This window comes from Trichosurus vulpecula, chromosome 8, assembly GCF_011100635.1.
Source record: "Trichosurus vulpecula isolate mTriVul1 chromosome 8, mTriVul1.pri, whole genome shotgun sequence".
In the NCBI taxonomy this organism is placed as follows: Eukaryota; Metazoa; Chordata; class Mammalia; order Diprotodontia; family Phalangeridae; genus Trichosurus; species Trichosurus vulpecula.
In genome coordinates this window covers 99,794,422-99,819,236 of record NC_050580.1, presented here as the reverse complement: position 1 = coordinate 99,819,236, position 24,815 = coordinate 99,794,422, and the positions used below count along the sequence as shown (strand labels likewise).

Sequence of the window (24,815 nt, the reverse complement as noted above, 5' to 3'; positions counted from 1 at the left end):
ATATTTCCAGTTGGTAAGTAAAAATACTCAGGCATCCTGAGTATTCAATGAACGCCTTAAAAACACAAACAAAAACCCCAGTGTATTTTAGTTCAGTAATTTAACAAGTATTCATTACCTGTCTGATTATTTGCCTGCTGTTGTATAAGAAGGAGGGTTTGGAATGGGGCCTACTTTGGCCAAATGAGAATTGTGTGTGCATAAAAATCTGCTGGCAATAAACAGAAATTTGCAGCCTTTTTTACATTCTTTAACTTCTTTCAGTTTTAATTCTAGTACATTTTAAAACACACTTAGTGACATGTTGACTTTCTTTCCATCATTAAATCAAGGTGAGATGCTTAAAATAGTCTTTATTGATACACAGAGTAACACCTTATTTTACCACCACTCTCAGGTTCTTTGTAAGAGACAGACCCACCTCTTCCTTTCTAATTCTACTTCATAGGGGACTTTTTAAAATCCAGGCTTCTGATCTCTCTTCATTCTTCTCCAATTCCACACAGACATACCCCTCATGACCTCCCCCTGCCCCCCCCCCTTACCCCTGATAGCAATGAGGATCCTGTACTTGAAATGAATGGAATGAGAACAAGAAAGGTCAAGTGAAACCCATAATACAGGTGTAACTCTGATCTGGTCTTCAAGTGCTCTATACAGAAACCATCTTTTAACTGCTCTTGGTAAGAATGAATGCTTCCAAAACTTTCCATAACCATATGAATAACCAAGAACTTATGCATTTGGCTCTTTCAACAGGTCGTTAGTCAAGTCTAGGTAATAAAACTGTATTATAACTTGATGAAGATATTTGATCATTTGTATAGGTTAAGAAATCACCAATGCAACTTTAAAAAAAAAGGCAGTATCTAAAGACTAGTATGAAAGATGGCTGCAAGACAATTGTCAGGGGGAGGAAAAAAAATGTTAAAAACTTGGCTGTTATCCTTCCAATGCCAATGATGGTTCATCATCTCTCTACCATTGAGTTATCATGTGGAAATAGTAATACCTGTAAGGAGATAAATCATAGATAACCACTGCCCTTACCAGGTCTGTGGAAATGCTGTGGAGAACGTGACATTGTTGGGGTGTAACTATGACGGCTGTAGACAGGAGAGTTAATGGAGCCCTGACTAGTTGATCGATGGATCATTCGATCCCGAACATCCTGGTATCCCTAGAAATAAAATGTATAAAAAGCCCCCTAAAGTCAACATAATACATAAACACCTTCAATAGCCCATTAGATTGTAAGTTTCTTGAGGACAGGGACTATTTTTTTTCTTTGTTTCTTATTGTATTTCCAGTGCCTGGCACATGGTAGGTAGGTACTTAATAAATGTTTACTGACTGATTTAATTAAGTTCTGATGAGAGCTAACAAAAATAATTCTGATTCCAACTTTCATCATTATAACCTTGAGAAGAAGGTAGTATGCCATAATTCACATTTTATAAATGAGGGAACTGGGGTTAAATGACTTGATTCCTCAGGGCTGGCCATGCAGATGATACCTCAGAGTACAAAGGTAGGCATACCACACATTATAACAGATGACCTCACTCCCTGAAAACTTTTCTGGGGCTGTTTATGATTCAATGTGTGGCTCTCTATTACCAGCCAACATTTTTCTGAATTTGTTCCCATATTCTGTAGACTTTGGCAAGTAGAAACACTCTGGGATAACATATTCCCCCAAGTTTTTTTTTCACAACTACTACAAATAATTTCCAGGTTTTTGTGAATTTATATATATATATATATATATATATTTTAAATCCTGAAGAATACAAGTGACCCTGAAAAATCCCAAGTATTTTTACTGCTCAAGTGAAACCCAGTTTCCCCATAGAACACTTACTTCTGCAGATGGTGTGGGAGACAGAGTCCTTGGAGACTGTAAGGGAACGAGAAAGAAGAATGCAGTTATAACTTTTTCTTAGCATAACTTTTTTCTCTTCCAGAGAGTTAAACCATTAATAATTTCTGCCTTCTTAGGTCTGTTGCTCAAGGTGACCATTAGAAAACATGAAACAATGTCTCTTCTAAGCCCAAATCCTATCTCTCTGAGTCCAATTTTAATAGAGGTGAAATGGCCTGAATGTATTTACACAGCTATTAAGTACTGGAGATGGGATTTGAAGGCAGGTCTCACCTGCCTATATCTAGCATTCTTTCCACTATTTTTAGGAAAGGTTCAAGAAGCACATTTTAGAGGAGTTCCAGGGAGAGTCTGATATTCATATGACTTTGCTTATGCCACCTTTCCCTTCCCTCTGCCTAACAAAATCCTACTTATCCTTAAAGACCAGGTCCTTTAAACTCCATAAAACCTTCCCAGACTGCTCCTGCCCACAGTGATGTATCCCTTCTCTGAAAGCACAGTAGTTATTGTCTACACCCCTCTTCATCTGTCAAATAATAATAATAATAAAAGTAATATTTAAAATTTAAAAATTAAATAATAATTATTATCATTATAGTGTCCATGTAGTGATTTAAAGTTTGCAAAGTACTTTCCAAATATCATCTCATTTTATTTTCACAACAATCCTGGGTGGTAGGTACCATTATTATCCCCCTTTTATAGATGAAGAAACTGAGGTAGATAGAAGTCAAATGATTTGCCCAGGATCACACAGACAGAAAGTATTTGAGGCTGGATTTGAACTTGGGTGTCTCCCTGACTCCAGATCCAGAGCTCTATCCACTGTGTCTCTTGTTGTTTTCTGTTTATTATGATTTAACCTTTCACGTGTTTATGCCATGATATACTTTTGAGAACAAGGTCTATGTCTTTCTTTGTACTCCCTAAATCCATAATAGGAGGCCTTGCATACAACAGGCATTTAACATGTGTTTACTGATTTGATTTGTCCAGATGATAATAGATATTATTATTATTATAGCTAGCATTTATACGTTATCTTATTTGATCTTTACAACAACACTGTGAGGTTGGTGCTACCACTATTTTCCATTTTGCACATGAGAAAGTTGAGGCTGAGGTTTGAGTGAGTTGCCCAGCATCATAGTGAGTACCAGAGACAGGACCTGAACTCGGACATCTGTGACTCCAGCTTGGCACTGTGCCACCTATTGAGAAGCTACTGGAAGTTGTATTTTGGTGGGAAGATCTACATTTTAGGAAGATCACTTTGGGAACTTTTGCAGTATAAAATCCTGAGAGAATAGATGGGAGGCAAGAAGACCTGTTGGGAGCCCAAAAAAATAATCCAGGTAATACACATTGAGGACCTAACATAGGATGATATCAAACGTCTGTCGGACACTGAAGTTGTTTACACTGGCACGCAATGAACACTTAATAAGTGCTTGTTGATTGCCTGCCTGACTTGCCTTTAGTATTTGAAAGGATTTTGCTCATATTATCATCACCCTTTAGTACAGTGGTGGCTAGAAATCCCAATGTTGGTCACCAGCATTCATTTCTATGGGGTTTGTACGAAGACAGTTTTGTTTATGGTGATGACCTTGGTTTGTACAAAGTCTATATTGACGACTGTTTCTTGGGCTACATTTGCTTGCTGTTCCCTGATAACAGCAGCATCAATACTGCTCAAAAGGGGACTCTGGGAGGAGCTAAAGATCCAAAGAGGTCTCTGCCCAGGGACATTGCACACTGACCTTTCCACATCTCTTGTTTCCATGAAAGGTCCAGAGTCAGCTGGGGAACTGAGTCTTGCCCAGTGGTCACTTACACTAATTGCTGACGTGGCAAGGAAAGTGAATATCTGAGGGAATGCGCAGAATTTAGATATGTTTTTGTGAGCGACTCTGAAGAAGCCACAAGTCAGCCAGCACCCCTTGTGAAATTTCTGTTGCCTTGAAGAAATGGCTGCTGCTTGACCACTAGGTGGTACTACATGAAAACAGATATCATTTCCCAAGCAATGGAAAGCTCCAATTCTGAGACACTTTAGGGGATAAAACATAGAAGGGGAAGATTTTTTTCTGACAAAAAGCAAAAGGAAAAAAAAATCATTCTGAGAATGAATCCAACTGAAGCTAGAATTAAACCATGCAAAAAGTAACTTCTATTTTTTATCTCAAGAATAAATGTTTATTGTTATTGTTTGATGGATTGATATGTACTTTTGACCACTATTAAAACTTCTTTCTGTTGTGTTATGGGCTTAGGTCTTATCTATCTTTGGTTTGAAGTGAGGACCACAGCAGGGGAAGTCTCTAACCCTGGGCTATGGGGCCAGGCTGAAGGACTCTAAGGTCCTTGACCCAATGGTTATTTTCTTCTGGGTTGAAAGCATCAGAAAGTATTCGCCATATCCTGGTCATCCCTGAATCATCTCACTAGCAATAAGGATGTAGGTAGCTTTGCCTGTAGGAAAATCTAAGCATCGATGATATCAGCCTGGTCTCCTCACCATCTCAAGAACACACTCCATTTCCCTATCCTGTCTGGAAAGCCTTCTCTTTTCTCCTCTTATTCAAAGTGTACACAGTCTTCAAGACCCAGTTCAAGATCCTTCTCCTCTGAGAAGCCTCCCTGACTACTTTAACTTTCACTGACCTCTCTCCTTGAGGCTGTAGCCTGTGCCACACTGATTCCCTGAGTTCTGTTTGTATTATTTGTGTTAATATTTGTTTGCCTTATAGCCCCAGCTAGGCTGTAGGCATCTTGAGGGTAAGGACCATGCCTTTTCCATTTAAAATTTTATTTTTTTATTCTGAACTTAAACAGCAAAACAAAACAAAACAAAAACCAACCAAACAATTCAACATACACGGAACACACGAAAAAGATTTTCTAAGAAACTGTGAATCTCTTCTTTACACTGTTTGCTTATATATACATATATAATATATATGTACACACATATACATACATATATACATATACACACATATGTGTATATGAACTGCTCTACTTGGCTGTGCTTCCTTCTGAACTTGTTTTTGTTTTCTTTTGTGCCTTTTTAAAAGTTTTTTTTTAATTTTAAATTTTATTACTTTTATTCTGAATTTAAAAACTGAGGGGAAAAAAAGTAGGGACCATGCCCTAAAGCATATTTATATCCCTGATAGAGCTGAGTTAATTAGTCAACAACCATTTATTAAGTGCCGACTATATGCCAGGCATGGGGCTAAGTGCTGGGGATACAAAGAAAGGGAAAAAATAGTCCCTGTTCTCAGGAAGCTATTTGGGAAGGTAACAGGTAAACAACTATATACAAACACACACATGTAAATATGTATAAATGTAAACAATATAAATGTATACATGTATATTTGCATATATGTATACATATACGTGTGCGTGTGTGTGTGTGTGTGTAGTTGGAGATAATTTCAGGGGCAAGGCATTAAGACTAAGGAGGATTGGAAAAGGATTCTTGCAGAAGGTGAACTTTTAGATGAGACTTGAGGGAAGCCAGGACATGGAGATGAGGCAGGAGAGGATTTCAGGTATGGAAGATAGCCAGTGAAAATACATGGAACTGGGAGACGGAATGTTTTGTTGGAGGAAGAGCAAGAAGCCCAGGGTCACTATCCCAGAGTACTTGGGGGCAGGTGGGTAAGATGTAAGAAAACTGGATAGGTAGGAAAGGACTGCTAGGTTATGAAGTACTTTGGATGTCCCAAAGAGAACTTCATATTAGATCCTAGAGGTGATAGGGAGTCACTGGAGCTTACTGAAGAGTGAGAGTGAATGGTCAGACTTGTGCTTTCAAAAGGTCAATGTGAAGGCTAAGTGGAGGAGGACCTGGAGTGGGAAAGACTCAGAGCAGGTAGAAACACCAGCAGCCTATTGCAATAGTCCAGGTATGAGGTGATGGAGTGACTGTGAGTGGAGGCAGTGACAGAGAAGAGAAAAGAGAACACACAATAGATATCTTTTAACTGAAAGAATGGCTTCCAACAGCAATTCTTGTGAACAGTGATAAAACCAAAGCGAAGGGAAGGAGATTTTGTATAATATGATTGAATAACCAGCTATTTTGGAAATTCATTACCTCTCCAAGGCTCTGTCTTTCCTGTTTGTCCTCATAGCCTGAAGAGTAGAATGGCTCATAGGTAATAAGATCTGGACGTTCAATATCGTAAATTGCCTTGACCTTGGGAATAGCTGCTAAATCCTTGTAATCTAGGATCTCATTGTCAACTTTTGCCTGGCATAACAGAAGAGAAAGGAAAATTAGCATGAATGCTCATATCTGTTAGGAACTCTTTATTGCCAATATCATCTAGGTTTACTTTGAAAAGTAGATATAGTAACCAGCACAATTATATTCTCAGGAACACTGCCTCTTTACTGGGTAAATTAGTCAATTAAAAAAAATTGGGAGCTTACGAAAAAGACTATAGAACTCATCAACAAGTAGGCCAAAAAAAAAAACCCCTTAAAGATATCTTTCTAAATTTATTATGGAGAGCAAATTAACTGGAAACAGATGGGTAAACAGTATTCCCAGATGGTGAAGAACAAGGGCTGCATCTTTAAGTAACTAAATATTTAATTATCTTTCTCAAACTCATAATCTTTAATGGCAGAATTTAAGAATACTCAGTGTTGGCTATAAATATACAATCAACTCTCAATTATGCTCATGTAAATTATCTGCAAAACATTTCTAGTCTGACATCCCATGGTCTCTATAATGTCATTGGACTACCTCTCCACTGCCTAGCTGGTGTGTGGTTAGAAAATGAAAATTAATTTTAATATTAACTCAAATAATAATCATCAAGATACATCAACTGTAAAAAAAATACGATTGCATTTCATAACATAAATGGAAATGTTTTTTGGATGATCTGTTTTCAACTAAGTATACCATTGCTACTTTTAAACAATTCTCTACTAATAAGTAAACTACATAGTAACTCATGCCTGTGGATCTTTGGGAGGCAAAAGAGTTATTGCAAAGGGTCTCTGAAACCATATGGGCACTGTCCTTTTCATTAAATAACTCGATATAACAAATAAGCAAGCATACCATCTGGTTATTCATGTGAGTGCATTGTACATATATATCTATATGTACGTATATATACATATCAATCATATGTGTATGTATGCATGTATGTTGCTACTTTCCAAATGTAGATAGATGCAGTTGTGATTAATAAAATAAAACCTCATTTAACATTGTTACTGAATTCATGGCAGCTTTTTGTAATACTTAACTTTCTCAGCCAATTGACAGGTTATCTATTATGTCAGGGAGATCCATGAAATTTTTTGGCATTAATAAGAGGCCCCTACATGTAATTACAAGCTTTATTGAAAGGGATACTTACATAGATAGTATGACCTGGAGATCCAGGGATGCTTGACCCTGGTCTGGAATAAATACTTTCGGAGGATGTCCTGGTTGGCTGTAAAACAAAGATTGCCATGTGAGAGATAAGTCCAACGTTTCAGGATCAAGGTTGTCAATGATAATGAGGTTCTGGAAGCTATAATCCTTAAAAAAAAATGTCTTTTTCATTTTTGTGGGTAAATGGAGCACAACTCACAAGAAATAAATGAAAAAGATGTAAGAAAACTGTAAAAACGCACTTGAATGTTTATAAAGTCTTTGAAAATCTTAGAAACATCATTATTTTTTTCCCCTTGGGCCAAATATTACATATTGAGGAATGTAACCAACTGCTCTGAGATGAGGACTCTAAGTAAAACAGAAAGCCTAGTGCACTATCTTATCTTCTTGTTGATATTTGATGGAAAATTCTAATTTAGAAATTTAACTTCTTCATCTTTAGTAATGTTTCTACTTGCATTTTATACTTTGCAAGCTTGAGCAGCCAAGTCTGAAGAACACACATGAGTTTTATTTGGATTATCAGTTTGAAGTTTCGGGTATGAGTCACAAATACCACTGAAGAATCACAGATTGTGATCATTCCTATCCCAAAGGCGAAAATTCACCTGAGGGTGAAGGTCAGAGCTATAACCAAGGCAGGGTGAATGGGGGTTTGTTCTAGGGCTCTGATTTATTTTTGATATCATGAACCCCTTTGGCAGACTCATGAGGCCTATGGACTCTCCAGAATGTTTTTAAGTGCATAAAATAAAGTACAAAGGTATAAAAAGCAAACCAATTATGCCAAAATACAATTAAATAGCTATACATATATAAACATATACATATATGTATATATAAAAACAAGTTTAAGTTCTCAGATTAGAGAGCATAGAGAGTACTTGCAGATCTACAACAGCACAGAAACAACTCAGTTTAATACCTAGGTAGCAGGGATCATTAGTAAAAATAGGTAGCTAGCAGACGTTACTTCCTTCTCTGGAGGCTGCACTCCAGGAGAGCTCCTTCTTGTCTGGTTCCCCCCTCCCCTCTTGTTGAAGTCTTGTGCCATCACAGAGAAGAGGATTCAAGAGTATATTCTATTTTGTTTGCCTTACTAGTTATGGCTTTGGTAACGAGAAATTGTACTTTGCCAAGCATGGATTTCGTTAGAGATAGATCAGTTTGTAAATGATAATGCAGGGAAACAGCATTCCAGAGCTGTTCCAGTGTTCAGTGATGGCATAAGGGTACGTAGCTCAGGAGAATTACAGTACAAAGTTGCCCTCTGATTCATTAGTTTTTATAATCTTCAAGTCTGATGGTTTACATGCGCTTTTCTAAACATGCAGTTTTTAAGTGGCAGGGTTCATGTAGTGATTCACATCTATAATAGACAGGGATACTTCAATATTTTCAATTTTGAATAATACTGAGGTACTGTCATTCTCTTTACTGCTTGCTACATTAGATTCTCAGTCTTGAGTCCAATTTGACATGGTTTCCATTCCATGGATTAATGATATTTCAGGACCAATACCAAAATGCAGCTGTACTACTGAAATAAAAGACAGAACTCTAGACAGGAGTGGTCCTGAGACACTGGACCATCCCCATATCCAAGACTAACCAAATCATATGGACTAACAACTTACCACAGGTAATTCTTATGGTTTTAGTAGTCACAAATGACATTTAGGTCATTGTCCCAAAATCTTAGTGGCATTAATACCTGGCTAAGTCTTCCTCTCCAACCTATCTTCTGCCATTACCTTAGGGACTTCAATATTTGTGTTGATGACCCTCTAATAAGTATTTAATGTCTCAGCCTCTTCAACTCCAACAACCTTCTTCAACCCACCTCAGCCTGATGTGATCACAGCTCAGATCTTAACTATCTCTTGAGCTCTGCCATCTTAAAGATATGAAACTTTAGAATTGCTTCTGCTCTTCTTATTCATCCCCATAGTTTCAACTACCTCTTATCCATAGATGACTCCCAAACCTATATCTTTATTCCTGACCTTTTTTCCAAGCTTCAGACTTGTATTTCAAATGTTCCAGTTGCATCTCAAATTTAACTTGCACTGAACAGAGCTTTATCATTCTTTCCTCTAAACCTATCCTTTATCCTGACTTTACTACTTCTGCCTATTGGGTCCATCACTTACCCTAGCTCCCATGTTTGGACTCTTTCCTGACCTTTCTAAGAAGGTTTCTGATCTTTTGAAATGAATAATGAATCATTGATTTATAGCTAGAAGCAACCTTAGAGGTCATTTAATCCAACCTCCTTAAGATAAAGAAACAGAGGTTAAGTGATCTGCTCAAAGCTACACAGTTAGTGGTAGTACTGGGAATGAAACTGGGATTTCAAATCCAGCACTTCTTCTACCACACCAATTTCTGCCTGTTCCTTAACCTTTCTTCAACCCTTGGTTCCTCTTCCGCTACGCTACCAGGAACCTACTGTAGGCTTTCATCACTGCCTACCTGGACTCTTGTAATAGCCTTCTAGCAAGACGTTTAGCTTCCATTCTATGTTCTCTCTCATATGTTGTTTGGTGCACCTAGGTGGCACAGTGGACACAGCGCAGGGGCCGAAGTCAGGAGGACTCATCTTTGTGAATTTAAATCCAGACTCAAACAGTTATTAGCTGTGTGACCCTAGGCAAGTCATTTATCCCCATTTGCCTCAGTCCCTCATCTGTAAAATGAACTGAAAAAGGAAATGGCAAACTACTCCTGTATCTTTGCCAAGAAAAGCCCAAGTGGGGTCACAAAGACTGAACAATAACAACAAAATGTATAATTCATACTTGTGGCAGAAAAATTTCTGCTCAAAAGACTGATGGCTTCCTATTGTCTAAAGAATAAAATTAAATTCCTCAAGGCCCTACCCAATATTGGGTCACTCTACCTTCCTAGCCTTATTTCATATCAATCCCCTCTACTAACTCTCTGTGGGTTGTGACCAAACCGAACTACTTTCTGCTCTACATACACATGCCCTGCACTATCCTCTCTTTTTTATTTTGCTCAAGCTATGTCCTCTCTTCTTTCTTCTGCTGACTTCCTTTTCTGCCTTTAAGACCCACCTTAAATATGACCTCTTCCATGAAACCTTCTCCAATCCCCTAGGTCAGCAACTATCTTCCTCCTTGGGTTTCACATAATATTTTGTTCTGAAATTCTTTAGTATACTTACTGTCATTGTATCACAGTTGAGTACATTTCTAATATTAACCCCCTGACAGATAGTAAGCTCTATGAAGATAAGGATTGTATTATTTCTAAAGTTTTCACCTCCTCTTGTGCCTAGCAGAGTTTTTTTTTTGGCTTGGTTTGGGTTTTTTGCACATAGTAGGCATTCAATAAATATTTGTTGCCTGGATACAGCTCAATTTCAATATTAACAAGCTATTAAAAATGGGCATAATGGGGTGGCATTGTCTTTTGGTTCCTACAACACATGGTAAAACTAGAGAGGCCATTTACATAATAGATGGGGTGACAAATTTTCTAGATAAGGGTGTTTTAAAAATTGAGATGGCTAAACATCAGCAACAAAAAAACAATGTCTGCCCATGGGAATAATTTTTAATGCCACAAACTCTGAAGCAGCTATGATCTTATGCACTGTGTAAGGGTGTGGTGAAGACCAGGGTGTATTTCAGTAGAATCAGATGTCTGGAGTTACTGTGGTTGCCATGGCAACTGCCTGTTTTCATTAACATCCATAAAGAATGTTATATAAGTGGCCAAAATAAAAACTGAAGCTTTGGGGGCTCTCTCAAGTTACTCATCTTTATTATTTCTGCCAAGCAGGGTTGTTTTCCTCTCTTTTGGGGGAAATAATTCATTAGGGGTGGGTTTTGAGGCAAACTAGTCTGTGATATTCTGTATTCGCAGATAGGTATGTGTCGGAATGGCAATATTAGAGACTTTAGAAAGAGGGACACTAAGTACTCTGATTTGGAAATTAAGTGCAAAGAAGGGAAAGGCCACTTGGCTAAACTAAGCTGTTCCTGCACAGCTAATCTTCACCTTACTCCCTCTTTTGATGGGTGAGTCCCTCGAATTTCATAAATTCCTTCCAAGCATTTATTTCAATCATTTGTGCTATTAGTTTTATAAGCTGCTCATTGGTTCCACCATGGAAGTCTTTATAAAATACTCAGTTCAAGTTCCATGCAGTTCTTAAGATCTGAATTCCCTGTTCAGTTTTGGGCTATTGATAACTCCAACTCTTCTCTGCATTTTCAAACCCTGATATTTTGAACTCTGCCTTTAGGTACTTTAGAATCACTTGAGAAGAGCCAGTTGCCAAATTTGTTGCAATGTCCTGCCTTGAATTTTTCAATATGACTCAAAGTTCATATTTGGGGGCACAGTGACTCAAAAGTATTTGAAAATGTTTGAATTATTTCTTCTTTAAGTCTATCTATGATCTAATTTATTTCTACTTTACTTTGACTTCATAACCTTACTAAAAAATTCATCTTTGAAAGTTTCTTCTTCTTCTTCGCTTTAACCTATACTGGCCTCTCCAATAATATGGGGTGAATGTTAATTAAAGTCTATCCAAATATTCCTTAAAAACGTTACACTACAATAAATTTCCTGCCTATTTGGGCATTTTTTTCAATCCCAACTTAAAATTAAGAATTATTCTCCTGCCTCTGTATCTTATCACTCCCAATAAGCAATCTTTATATTTCAGATGTTAGATAAATCAGGCTTTCCCTAGATTTACCAAAAAAGAATTGCACCCTTATGCCCTCTCCTCCGAATTCAGGCATGCTAAGTAATTCATCTACAAGGTGCTGTAGTCCTATAACACTTTCAAACATGTGTCCTTTATTCTAGAACAGCTACATACAATTGTACCCATTCTAATAATTACTGGAAAACTCTCTTCCAGGTACTGTAGCATTATAATTAACTTTCTTCTCTGTGATGCTTGATTATAATGTCTTTTCTCTAGGCCTCTTATCTGTCAGAACAATTCAAAATATGCCTTCTCTTGAACCATGCTCAAGGTTTGTTTACCTACACATTCATGAATTTACTGCCTCTTTTCACTGTCTGCTACTATTGGCTTCCAAAGTGTTCCTGTTCATTTCTGTTTGTGTTTTAATATTGCCTCCCTCTAAGATTATCCACATCCTCTTGAGTGTCAACTTGATAACTTCTAGATTTTTGAAAGGCAAAATTATATTCCTTTTCCCGATCACCTGTTAACCCCCACCCCCTTATTCTTACTTGTTTTATTTTTTTATTCATTAAAGGCCAGTGATGGACAAGATCTAACTATACAAAAGGCATATGGAGTCAATCCTCTACCAGCTGATATTCCTGCCCAAACTGTCATTCACTAAATCATGTAAATTACTACCTTATTTATCTTCTTCCCCTTTTATATGGCCCATTTATTATTTGTCTATGCTTTTTCTTCTCTGCATCCTGGTATCCATGTGATATAAAAGTATAAGTCTAAAGGTCCCACTTTTCTTCCTTAAATAAATCCTACACTGAAACTCTACATTTACTGAAAGTACTAACCATTCTTCCTCATTCTAATATACAAAATCCTGGCCAAAGTGCTCTAGTAACTATGAACTAATGACAAAAGTTCAACAGATCAGAAGTCCTCATATCTATAGCTCTTGGTGACAAATTTGTATCCATATTAACAGTAAAGATATTTTCCCATTCTTTAGTCCTAAAGATATAACATCTGTTCCATGGAGAAAGTTACAGAGCAAGAGGTTCACTGAGCAACTCAGTCCTAATTGCTTATTGCTAAACAATGTTTGATAATGGAACAGATATATATTTCTTATTCTTCAACCACCTCTTCCAACATGAGTGAGAAAAAGAACATTTTAGAAGGCCTGTTGGGAAATTTTCAGTCCCCTCTACCATTTTTCTTTTTTTCTCCCCTTCTACCATTTTTCAAAAGTTATATCTACCCAGAAGTGGGGAAGGAGGAATAGAGCTCACAAGCATTAAAGATTTGCCCTAATCGACAACTGATGCAATCATTGTTTTAACAACTTAAAGAAGGGGACTAGAAAGGACTTGGCTTCTGATTTCTTTCCAGTTAGATAGTGGAATATTGTAATGTACAGTATATATATACATATATATATATATTTTATTTATATATATTTATAATGTAAAGTTCCAAGAATTTCTTTACTTTACCCTCTGCCTGCTATTTTCACAGAACCTCTTTGTTATCCCCAAGAACACTGTTCACTTTCCTCTTCCTAGATGACATCTCTAACAGAAACACGATTAAGTGATAGAGGATTCAACGAAAGGCTGGCACTTTATTTCAACAGGAAAGAAAAAATGACTCCAACCAGTGTTGGTTGATGAAATTCTGGAAAAGCCATGCGTGTTCATGAAATGCTTTTTAAAAGCACTCTAATCAGCTGCCTTTTATCTAATTTGTTTTTCTCCAGTTCCTCCTTTGCCCACTTGTGCTACAATTCTGAAGGCAGGACTGCTGAATGAATATTCTACTTCAACGATCCTTTTATGTCCTCATTCCAGCTCATCATCACCCTTTGATTACTGCATGTTATCACTGACAGAGATGTGACTGGTGAATACCTGGAGCAATGGCATCTTTTATTTCCTTTCATTTGTGTGCTACCATCTCATGAGATATCGAGAATCAATGTGTTCACTCAACCCCGGTCCCCAGGAGCAGCAATGCAAAGGCTACTTTTGTCTACACCGCAGCTATTAAAAGCCATGCTCTAAAAGAGAGGGAACTACAGGAAACTGAAGAAAGAATCAGATCATCTTGATCTGATGAATTAGTTCGAGTGTAATTACTGTTATAAGGTCATTATCACCTTATAGCACACCTTACAGCACACAAATTACGAATGGTGACAGTACCTGCCTTTGGTTTTTGTTGAAGTTCACTAGACAGGGTGGTGGTAAGAACTGTAGAAGAAGGAATAATGTTTTTTTTTATCCTTAGTATAATCACTTAACTATAACATTGCTAAAGTATGGGGAAGGGAAGAGATCATTTTGAGTTTTTGCTGGTTTTTAATACTGATATGCATTTGGGTCTATCTGTATGTGTGTGAGCATGTGCAATGTGCATGTACGTGTGCATGCGTATGTATGGGTACTAAGTGCACATTTGATTCAATTATGTACATATTACACAGCTGGAATGAAAATTCACTTTTCATAAGGCCTGATTATCTCTGATGGAAGGTAAACAGGTATAAAAGATGATAAAATACTATGAATAAAATAAAATTACGAATAAAGCAACAGGCAGCTGCTCCAGTAAAAATATCACAGTGCTAATAACAAAATGATACATAAGCAGCAATATTAGTTTTCTTGGTCCAGACATAAAGACTCTAATGATCTTTTCTCCATGAGTAGACACAGAATACTTGGTTGGTGCATTAGAAATCAGCAATACCACACTTGACATGTCTACATTAGCTTGAAAGAAAACATGCAATTTCTAGAGTAGTCTTTATTCTTATTCTTTAGTCTCCAAAGATGCAACATAGAAGTCACCCAACTTCTTTCTTTTAGTAATGCAAATTTGATCCCAGAAACATCATGTCCTTTTTTTACATCATATTCTTTCTCTAAAAAATATTATTTTTGCAAAGTGAAAAAAAAACATTTGGCCCACTGATTTGGGTGATGCTATATTTTGTTAAGGCACTCTAAAAGTAAGGAAAATTTTGGCAATTTTAGAGTATTTCTGGACAGCAATTCATCCAAAAAAGATCTGAGGGTCTTAGTGAAATGCAAGCTCAGTATGATCAAAATCTGTTTGCCATGATAGGTAGCTAAAAATGGTAATATTGGGTTGAATTAAGAAAGACATAACTTCTGAGAATAAAGAAGTGATAGTCCCTTCATGCTACTCTAATCTAGCCATACCACATCTAGAACATACATTTGAAGGAAGGTCAGTTATAAGATGGATGGAATGCATCAAGAGATGATCTTGACCTAATGCCATATGAGGAATAGTTGGAGGAAATGGAGCTAATCAGCCTTGAGAAGCCCAATTTGGGAAGGACATGATAACTGTCTTCAAATACGTAAAGGGCTGGCATGTGGAATGGTGATTAAAAGGCAGAGCTAGAATCTACAGGCAGAAATTTTAAAAAGGTGAAATTAGGCTTGATGAAAGGAAAACTGTCGTAATAATTAAAGTTATCCCAAAGTAGAATGGGCTGCTTTGACAGAAAGAAGGTTTTCCCTCATGAGAGGTCTTAAAGACTTGTTGACTATTTGCCAAGTATACTGTGGAGGGAATAATTTTTTTTTCTTGTTATAGATTGAACTAGAATGTTAGTGAGGTTCCTCCCACCTCTGAAATTCTGTGATTCTAATTCATGTCTGTTAGTCATCCACAGAAAAATTCTAGAAATCTGAAAATATACTGAATTGTTCACACTAACTCAAATTAACTATGAATGCTGGACTTCACTTCATAACACAGCAACAATCGATTATTAAATATTGCTGGGGCGTGGATGGCTGAATCATATGGTTTCAGTCATAACAGCTAACATATTTAAGTTCACACATTTCGGATAAGAACTAAGGTCCCTTTCAAGCTCTAAAATCCTATGAATATAACTATCAGACCGGAGTGACTTCACTATAAATGAATGAGAGATTAATCACAATTACTAACTCTTTGAGGGTATAATTATCATTAATCCTTTGTTGTGTTAATGTGATCAAAGAGGGTGATCACAATAAACTTCTATGGTTTTTAACGGAACAAAGTACAAAGATAATGAAGTTTTTGCGGGGAGGCGGGGGAGTAGGCAACAGGGTCTATATTGTTTTCAGTTTGCAGGCTGCCTGAAATTTTTAGAGTCCTAAGTCTGAATACCTATGAGCAAAGAAACCTTTACCAAATTGTCCTTTTCCCTGGACTCTCCCTCTCTCTGTTTTCTCCTTTTCCTAACCTATATTTAGCACCTACCTCTAAGTTAAGAACAGATTTCCAACTCAGTGCATTAGAAGTGTCATTGTATAATGGAAAGACTACTAGATGAGTCTAGCTTTTGGTTCTGCCTTGGTCATACTAGGTATATGATCCTGAACAAGTTACAACTGCTCTGGGTCTCAATTTCCTCATTTATGAAATGTGAGAATTGGCTTAGATAACGCCTAGGTACATTCTAGTTCCAAGATTCTCGTATATAGAGATTTAAGACTGACCAAACATTAATTTTCAAACATTAAATATATTCTAAGTCAAAACAAGAAGGCACTGATGAACAAATTAGATGTAAACTGGACACCATCTGAAATGGCCTTAGGGAAGTAAAAAAGAAGTCCAGAATGGTTAAGTAAAATCAAGACTTCCTGGCCTTACTGTGGTTCTGTATGTTAGGTGGTATAGTGGGCAGAACCCTTGATTCATAGTCAGCAAGACCTGAGTTCAAATCTTTTCTTAGTCATACTAGCTATGTGACATTGGGCAAGTCACTTAACATTTTTCCACCATAGTTTCCTCATCTGTAAAACGGGGATAATGGCAGCAACTACCACACAAGGTTATTGTGAGGTTCACATGAGACAGTATGAGTTAGCACTTTGCAAACCTTACGGCATGACCTCAATGTTATGATAATTATTATGTTCTTGTATATGGACAAGAGGAGTGGGCAAATGACCCTGGGTAATAGGGGTTATCTCAAAATGATGGGTAAGCACAACTGTATTGACATTAGAGCTCTTGTCTGGGTTGCACTTGGAGAAGAGAGATGAAATTCTACAAAGTTACTCTAAATTTCTCTACATTAGGAAAATTACAGCTTCAGCTTGTATACATAGGACACTCAAAGAAAGCACATTGAGAGTGTGTTGCTTGAGAACAAGTAGATGTTTGGAAGTTAGCATTTCCAAACGCTAATCACTGTCATTATTACTGAGGGCAATGGTCATCAAAATAAAATGGCATTCATAAAATCCTTTAAAAATTAGAAAGTGCTTTATATACATTATTTTACTGGAGACTTGAAATAGCTCTTTGAGGTATCATTATCTTCATTTTACAGATGAGGAAACTGAAGCTCAGAGAGCTTCTGGGACAATCCAATTTCTTTGCTGGATCTTCATCCAGATCATACCTGTTAATGGTGGATGTCTCTTACAGCTCTGTTCTGAGTCCTCTTCTTTTCTCCCTTAATACTATTTTACTTAGGGATCTCATCAGTTCCCATGGATTCAACTATCATTTCTATCCAAATGATTCTCAGATTTATTTGCCCAGCCCTAACCTCCTGAACGCTAGTCTCACATCTTTAACCGTCTTTAGGATATCTCAAATGGATATCTTGTTGATATCTTAACATGGTCAAAACCGAACTCATTATCTTTCTTCTAAAGTCCTGCTCTCTTCCTAACTTCCCTATTACAGTCAAGGAGGGTTACCACTATGCTGCCAGTCATCCAGGCTCTAAGCCTGGTGCCATCTTTGTTTCTTTACTCTCTTACCTCCCCACATACATCCAAGCAGTTCCAAAGTCGTGTTGTTTTTTCCTTCAAAACATTTCTCATATATGTCGCCTTGTCTCCTCTGGTACCACCAACATCCTATTTTGAGCCCTCATCACCGTGCACCTGGACTACTACAACAGCCTGCTAATTGGTCCCCTGGCCCCAAGTCTTTCCCTACTCCAGTCTATCCTTTACTCAGCTGTCAAATTGATCTTCCTAAAGCTTAAGTCTGGCCAGGTCACCTCCCATTCACTCAACTCCAGGGGCTCTCTCTTGCCTCCAGGATCAAATGTAAAAACCCACTGTTTGGCTTTTAAAACTCTATAATGTGGTCCATTTCCACCTTTCTGGCCTTCTTACATCTCACACCTCTCCATATACTCTGCAATCCAGTGACATTGGCTTCCTTGCATACAATGTTGCATCTCCCAACACTGAGTACTGAGTGCTTTGATTGGCTGTGCCTCATACCTAAAACTATGCAAATCCATCTGTTGGCTGCCTTCAAGTTTCAAATTATGCCATCCCTCAGAGATTATCTATAACTTATTCTTTTGATATCTTGTTTATACATAGCTGCTTGCACATTCTCTTCCCTATTAGACTGAGCTCCTTGAGGAAAGGAATTGTCTTTTGCCTTTCTTTGTATGCCTAGGACTTAGTACTGACACATAGTAGGTGCTGAATAAATGTTAGCTGATTGACTCTCAGAAGTTAGATTGGAAGATAGTTCTTTGTAACTCTAAGTCTTATTCCTTGCTCACTTTGCCACTTTGCCTTGCATGCCATGCTGTGCTGGGCATGATAGAATACATTCACAGGACATCTTTCAAAAATGACAAATATCTGGTCATGCTCAGGCTACTCAACTGGTGGATCCTAAATGACAAATGAGGGTGTGCTTCTTAGCTGCTAGAATTAACAAGCAGAAAACACTGACCACTGTTCAAAAAACCAAAAGGTAAAACAAGACCAAAAAATCCGCTAAATGTGCCATTGGATAGAAAAGAGATAACATTAGAAAATGAAAAGGGTATTTTTTAATTACGTGAGTAAGTGAGCATCTCCTTCCCCAAGCAAAGTAGGCAGGTTATATGGGAAGAGTGGCACTAAGCTAAGTGATGTAAGCTTGTTGCTTAGGAAAGCTACACCATGACTCAGTCCAAACACAGTCGCAAACCTGTGGAGAGCGTCGTGTTCGGCGAATCAGACTTTTAGGATAAAAGAATTCAGATGAGGAACGTGGCATATTTGGAAGCTGCTGAGAAAAGAGAGAGAGAGACAGAGAGGAGAGGACAGTAAAGAAGGGAGAGGGAAGGATGTTGAAGGAAGAAGGGAGAAAGAAGAGAAGAGAAAAGAGAGAGAATACAAGAGAGGTGAAAGGGAATAAAGACATTTTCATTTCAGAATGACTATAATTGATATGTAGCTTAATGAGATTAAGACATTTATCATTCATTAATAATTACAAATACATTATCTATGAAGTCAATAGCAACAAGGTCATATATTGCTTGCCATGCGGTCCGTGTGCAAAGTACATGATGTCTTTCCAAATTCTCAGCAGCTAGTCCCAGGCCATAATCTGTATCTACTTTGACTATATTTGATACTCAATTACATGTATACATGTTTGTCCTATACAATGTGCTCTTTGAGGACTGTACAGCTTTCTTTTTGCTTTTGGATCCCTGGTACCTAGCACTGTGCCTGGGTCAGAGTAGGAATTTAAAAAGTGCTTGTTGATTGACTGGCTACAGAATGGAACTCCCTAGTCCAATTAACTTTGGCCTGAAAATTCTTGCGATAAATAACTGAGAAGTTTTTAAGAATCTGTTTTTACAAACTTTGCCTGAGTTATAAAACAGCAAGACTGTGGATTACTCAGTGGGGATACTGAGCAGTTGTTTTCTTCCCATTTTACTATGGAAACTGCACTAAGGTCATACACTGTACAGGGTTTGACTCAGGAATTGGCCACTGTAGAAATGCTCTCAAGAGATCACAAGATTGATTTCATTTATCCACAAGCCAGTTTCCTAATGATGCTGCCTTCAGGGTTATCTATATTAGTGAGTTCTTTGTAGGGACAACTAGAAGAGCTGGACAGACCACACTGCAGGTCACCATTGTATTCTGGGGAGACATGGGACTCTTGGCACTAGAATTTTAGAGCTGGAAGGGAACTTAGATATCATTGAGCCCAACCTTTTTTATTGTATGGATGGGAAAAATGAGACCTAGAAAGGATGAACTAACTTGCTCAGTCATAAGTATTAATTTGAACTCAGAGCCTTCAACTCTAAATTCACTGCTCTTTCCTTGGGACCATGATCCTCTAGAGGTAAAGGAACTCAGTAGTTATTGAATTGGACCCTCTGGCAGGAGAGCTAGGCTGAACTAGAGAATTATTGAATCCCTTAGTAAAATTTAGCTATCTTACATGGATCTAAAGCATGAAAACATTATGTATATTTCTGTAAGTATTCATCATGACTTTTCATATGCTTATTCAGTGATCTGTATAAAGATGGTTTTTAAAATTCTTGAACCCTGTTTTTCATCACCTTACTGAAATGATCAGCAACTAGAGGAAATCCTTATGGGGGGAAAAAGTTAACTTCTATTTAGTCTGGCCTCTTAACATGTCCATTTTTACCTTTAAAAGACTTCACTAAAGACATGGGTAAAATGATGGATCCAGAGGCTAACAACATCACAGCAATGATAGACGATGTGAGCAGAGCTAACCAAGTGGTTTCTGGGTATAATGGCATGGCCATCTCATGGTTATGCTCCATCACATTTCCAATTTGAGAATAAAAGCCTTAATAAATCCTTTCCTTGTGACATCAGGGCTTTAATGCAATCAATTCTCAGATCATTCACATGCAAAATTTTCTGGGGGCAGGTCAATGGCTCTGTAATCTTTATACCTTACAGATGGGGTAGTGCTGATGCATAGAGGTTAAATGATGTTCTGCAGCCTCTGTTGTGTCCTCACTCAAACAGCAGTGCAAAACCCTCTCCATCTTTTCCTGCTACCTTCCATTCTGTAAGAGTCTCTCCTTTTTCCTTGACCTTTGCCCAAGGAGTATTTTTGCACATCCCAGAGAAAGGAAAGATTCCTAAAACATGTGAATTGCATACCATTGCCATTTGATTTGAGGCAGTCAATTGTCATTGTGGACTTGGAATCAGGAAGACCTGAGGTCTAGTCCTATGCTACTGGCTATGTGGCCCTGGGCAAGTCAACTAACCATGCAGCCTCAGTTTCTTCATAAATAGAATCAGGGGGTAGGACTTGATGTCCTCCAGACGGAAGTAACTTCCTGCTCTTATGATTTGGCAGACTGCACTTGAAATAAAAAAGAACAAAAGATAACTCATGTGTGTGTGTGTGTGTGTATAACTAAGTGAAACAAAGCCCCTTGAAAGGAACAGCTACAATTCCTGGTGTAACTGGCAAAAACTTGTGAAAATGAAGCCCACTGTCTTTTCTGAAGGTTACTACTGGTAAGTAAGTGACATGAACCACTGTGTCTACATTACCAATGCTCACTGCTCTGATAATGAGTTCAGTAAATTAGCAGTCAGCTAAATCGCTTCTTCTACTAGCAAAGGGCAAGCTAATAAAACAAATAGGATAATCAAATGTAGACTCCTAAAGAAAGATCAGGGCAACACTTTAAGACACCAAGCTGGGAGAAATAAACTCCAGACCCTCTTAGTTCAGGGCCACTAAAGAAAACTTCATTCAGTGATTTGCGCACAGGGCTTGGTCTCAAACATTCAAAGCCTGTTAATTCTTGCTATAATAAATACTGCCTACCATGGTATGGGTGGGGGGGCAGAGAGAAGAATTCTGGGATTAATATAATAGCTAACATTTATAACATAACATAATATAGTAACATAATATAATAGTTAACAAAAGAGCTAACATTTGTACAATTATGTCATATGATCCTCATAACAACCCCAGGAGGTAGGCTTTCATTATTACTTATTATTATTAAAATTATCCTAATTTTACAGATGGGGAAACTGAGGCAAACAGAGGCTAAATGACTTGCCCAGGGCCACATAGCTAGTAAGTATTTGAGGCTGAATTTGAACTTGGGTCTCCCTGACTCCAGGCCTGGAAGACACTCTTTTCTACTGCACCACCTAGCTGTCTGAGTGCCAAATGTAGTTTTTTTTATTTTTTTGTTGAGGGAAGAGGGAGTTGGGGAATGTCTGGACCTGTGATTTCATAGGTGCCGGTAAATTCTGGTGAGGTGACTGCCTTCACTGATGCAGCTTTTAAACATGTCTCTAAATTGTATCCACAGAGAAAGTGCTGAGAAGTTAAGTGACTTGCTCATTGTCCTGCAATGAGTATGTGATATAGGCAGGACTATGTCATTTTCAATCACCCTAACTCCAAGGCTAGCCCTCTGCCCACTCCACCATAATGTTTGTCTAAACTTCATGTAGCATACAAGTTTAGATTCTCATCCTACTCAGTGGCCTAGTTTTTCTGCCTACCTTAGAACTGCTTTGAGGATTTACTTAAGACTAAGAGAACTTTGAGGGTAAAAAAGCACAATATTCCAATAACATGACTCTATTCTTTAGGATTATAAAGGGGAAAAATACCTGAACTTTCCTTATGCTGAATTCCAAAGCTACCTGAGGAGTTTGCTTACATTAAGAGGGGAAATAAGAAGGTGAGGATCTCCCTGTGTTCTGCCCTCATAGCACCACATCTGGGACAGGGTGCTCAGTTCTGTATGGCACATTTGAGGAAGCCTGCAGAGAAGCTAGGGAACATTGAGAGGAGGACAACAGGATGGCTAAGAGCCTCATGGTAATGTCATAAGACTGACTGACGGAAATGGGGATATTGAGTCTGGTGAAAAGAAGTCACAGGAAGGACGTGATAGCTGTCTTCAAGTATGTGAAGGGGGCAGGCTTTAGACCTGTTCTTTTCCAGATGGCAGTGGAAGAAGCAACAGGTGGTGGTTGCAAAGAGTCAAATTTAGGCTTATTTTTAGGGGAAAAAATGCTACCAAACTGTCAAGGATAGAGTGGTTTGGATTAGGAGGTAGAGGGCTTTTATGGAGGCTGAATGACCACTTGTAGAATATGTCGTAATATGTCGTAGTAGGGATTGTTTTTCAGACACGGATTGTTCCAAATGGCTTCTCAGGTCCCTTCCTCGTGTGAATAGTAATAGCTAGCATTTATATACTTCTTTAAGGTTTGAAAAGCACTTTGCATATATTATCTCATTTGGTCCTCACAATAATCCTGGGAGGTAGGTGCTGTAATCAGATCCAACTTATAGATGAGAAAACTAAAGACTGATAGTGTCACATGACTTATTTGGAGTCTCATAGCAAGTAAGTGAGGGAGGATTTGAACTTAGGTCCTCTGCGTCCAAGTCCAACACATTAGCCCTGACAGCACTTAGCTTCCCAGTCTTTAATCATGCAAACCAGAAGCAAGAGAACAAGCCTGTGGATGCTGAGGCTACTTTGGCAATTTTGATTTTGAGGGCTTCTTCTTGATAACTGCTAAGATTCAAGTTATGAATGACAACTTTCTTTAGGTTGAAATGTGAGTCTGTTTTGTTCTAAATTCAACAAAGATTACAGTATGACTAGTAGATTGCAAAGATGTTGAATACAAAGAACATACAACTTATTTTTATCACCTGTATCCAAATTTCCCTTGATGTGCTTTCTTTGGAAACTGCTTTAGTAAGGCAAGACTAGCCTTCGTTACTATCAGATATTAAGGGACAGGAGAAATCAGTTTCGCCCAAGGGTTACTCAATATGCAAAAAAATCTGGCCTAGAAATGGAGCTAAGTCCCAGGCCTCAAACTTCCCTTACCCGGAGTTTTTCCTCTGTTTTAGTGGACTGCTTACAGTCTGGATGCCAAACGGTGGAACCTGGGAAGACAAAATCCATTGGTTAACAGTAAAATAGCTCCAGAAGGAAGAAGAAGCCATAAAATTGTTAAACACTGTTTAACATCCCCACCCCCTCCCACTTCTCAAACAATGAGTACGAAACCTGCCACAAGGTTTTGGCTGAGTTTTCCATAATAAATCCTGATTTACTCTAAAGAGGGCATATTTATCTCTTGCAGGAAACATCGATTACTCAAAAATGTCCTGACTATATCAGTTTACTCTGAAACTATACAGACATATGTACATATATATGCACATACAGATATACCTACAGATACATGTATATAAATATATCTATAGATGACAAATTTCTCTCTCTCTACCTCTCTCTTTACCTCCCCCCCTCCAATTTCATCATTGTTTATAACTTCAGATGTGGAAACTACCTATGATAATGAAAGTGGACAACTCTTCTGTAATTTGAAGTCTTAGAAAGTTACTTGGGGCACTGACAGGTTGAATGGCTTGCCCATGGTTGTTAGTTTGTGCCAAAGGTAGGATTTGAACCCAATTCTTCCTGAGTATGAGGCTGGCCCTCTATGCCCTGTGCCAAACTACCTCTCTATAAATTATGCTGGGAAGTGGGGCAGGGCTAGCTCTGGGATTTCATTGTAGGTGGTAGAAGGTCCTCCTATTAACGTAGGCAGGAAACTGTTTTACAACATGTGATCTTAAAGAGTGGCCCATCATACCAAGAGGTAAATTAACTTGCTTAAGGATCAGACCAGCTGGTATGTGCCAGAGATGAGACTTGAACCCAGGTCATACTGACTCCAGTACCAGATGTCTATTCGTGATGCTAAGATGTTTCTCACTAAAAACATTATAATTTCATAAATGCAAGACAGGCTTATGTGATATTAAAATGACCAGTAAATTCAGTGGCAGGAAAAAAAGAGGCAACCAGGATGAGTAACATTATATAACTGAAATACTAATTAATTGTCTGGATTAAATAATTGATTAGAAACATCTCAATAAGTACAATATGGAACGGTGTCAAACAAACTTGAATATGAACTATTTACCTT

At 37.9% G+C, this 24,815-nt stretch overlaps 1 protein-coding gene across 27 annotated transcripts in view; it reads right to left on the bottom strand.

Moving 5' to 3' along the window:
- The window catches only part of ABLIM1 (actin binding LIM protein 1), a 399,591-nt gene that overhangs the window by 36,796 nt on the left and 337,980 nt on the right, over positions 1 to 24,815 (bottom strand). For 11 of the 27 annotated variants that reach the window (XM_036736806.1, XM_036736804.1, XM_036736807.1 and 8 more), the window contains exons 8-14: positions 23,702 to 23,760; positions 19,000 to 19,080; positions 14,211 to 14,258; positions 7,288 to 7,365; positions 6,000 to 6,155; positions 1,865 to 1,900; positions 1,051 to 1,180 (exon numbers count right to left, since the gene is read on the bottom strand). In XM_036736806.1, the coding sequence (XP_036592701.1) occupies positions 1,051 to 1,180; positions 1,865 to 1,900; positions 6,000 to 6,155; positions 7,288 to 7,365; positions 14,211 to 14,258; positions 19,000 to 19,080; positions 23,702 to 23,760 (588 nt within the window). The remainder of the gene's footprint in view (positions 1 to 1,050; positions 1,181 to 1,864; positions 1,901 to 5,999; positions 6,156 to 7,287; positions 7,366 to 14,210; positions 14,259 to 18,999; positions 19,081 to 23,701; positions 23,761 to 24,815) is intronic. The other 16 variants (XM_036736811.1, XM_036736831.1, XM_036736819.1 and 13 more) reach the window with 4 other exon arrangements.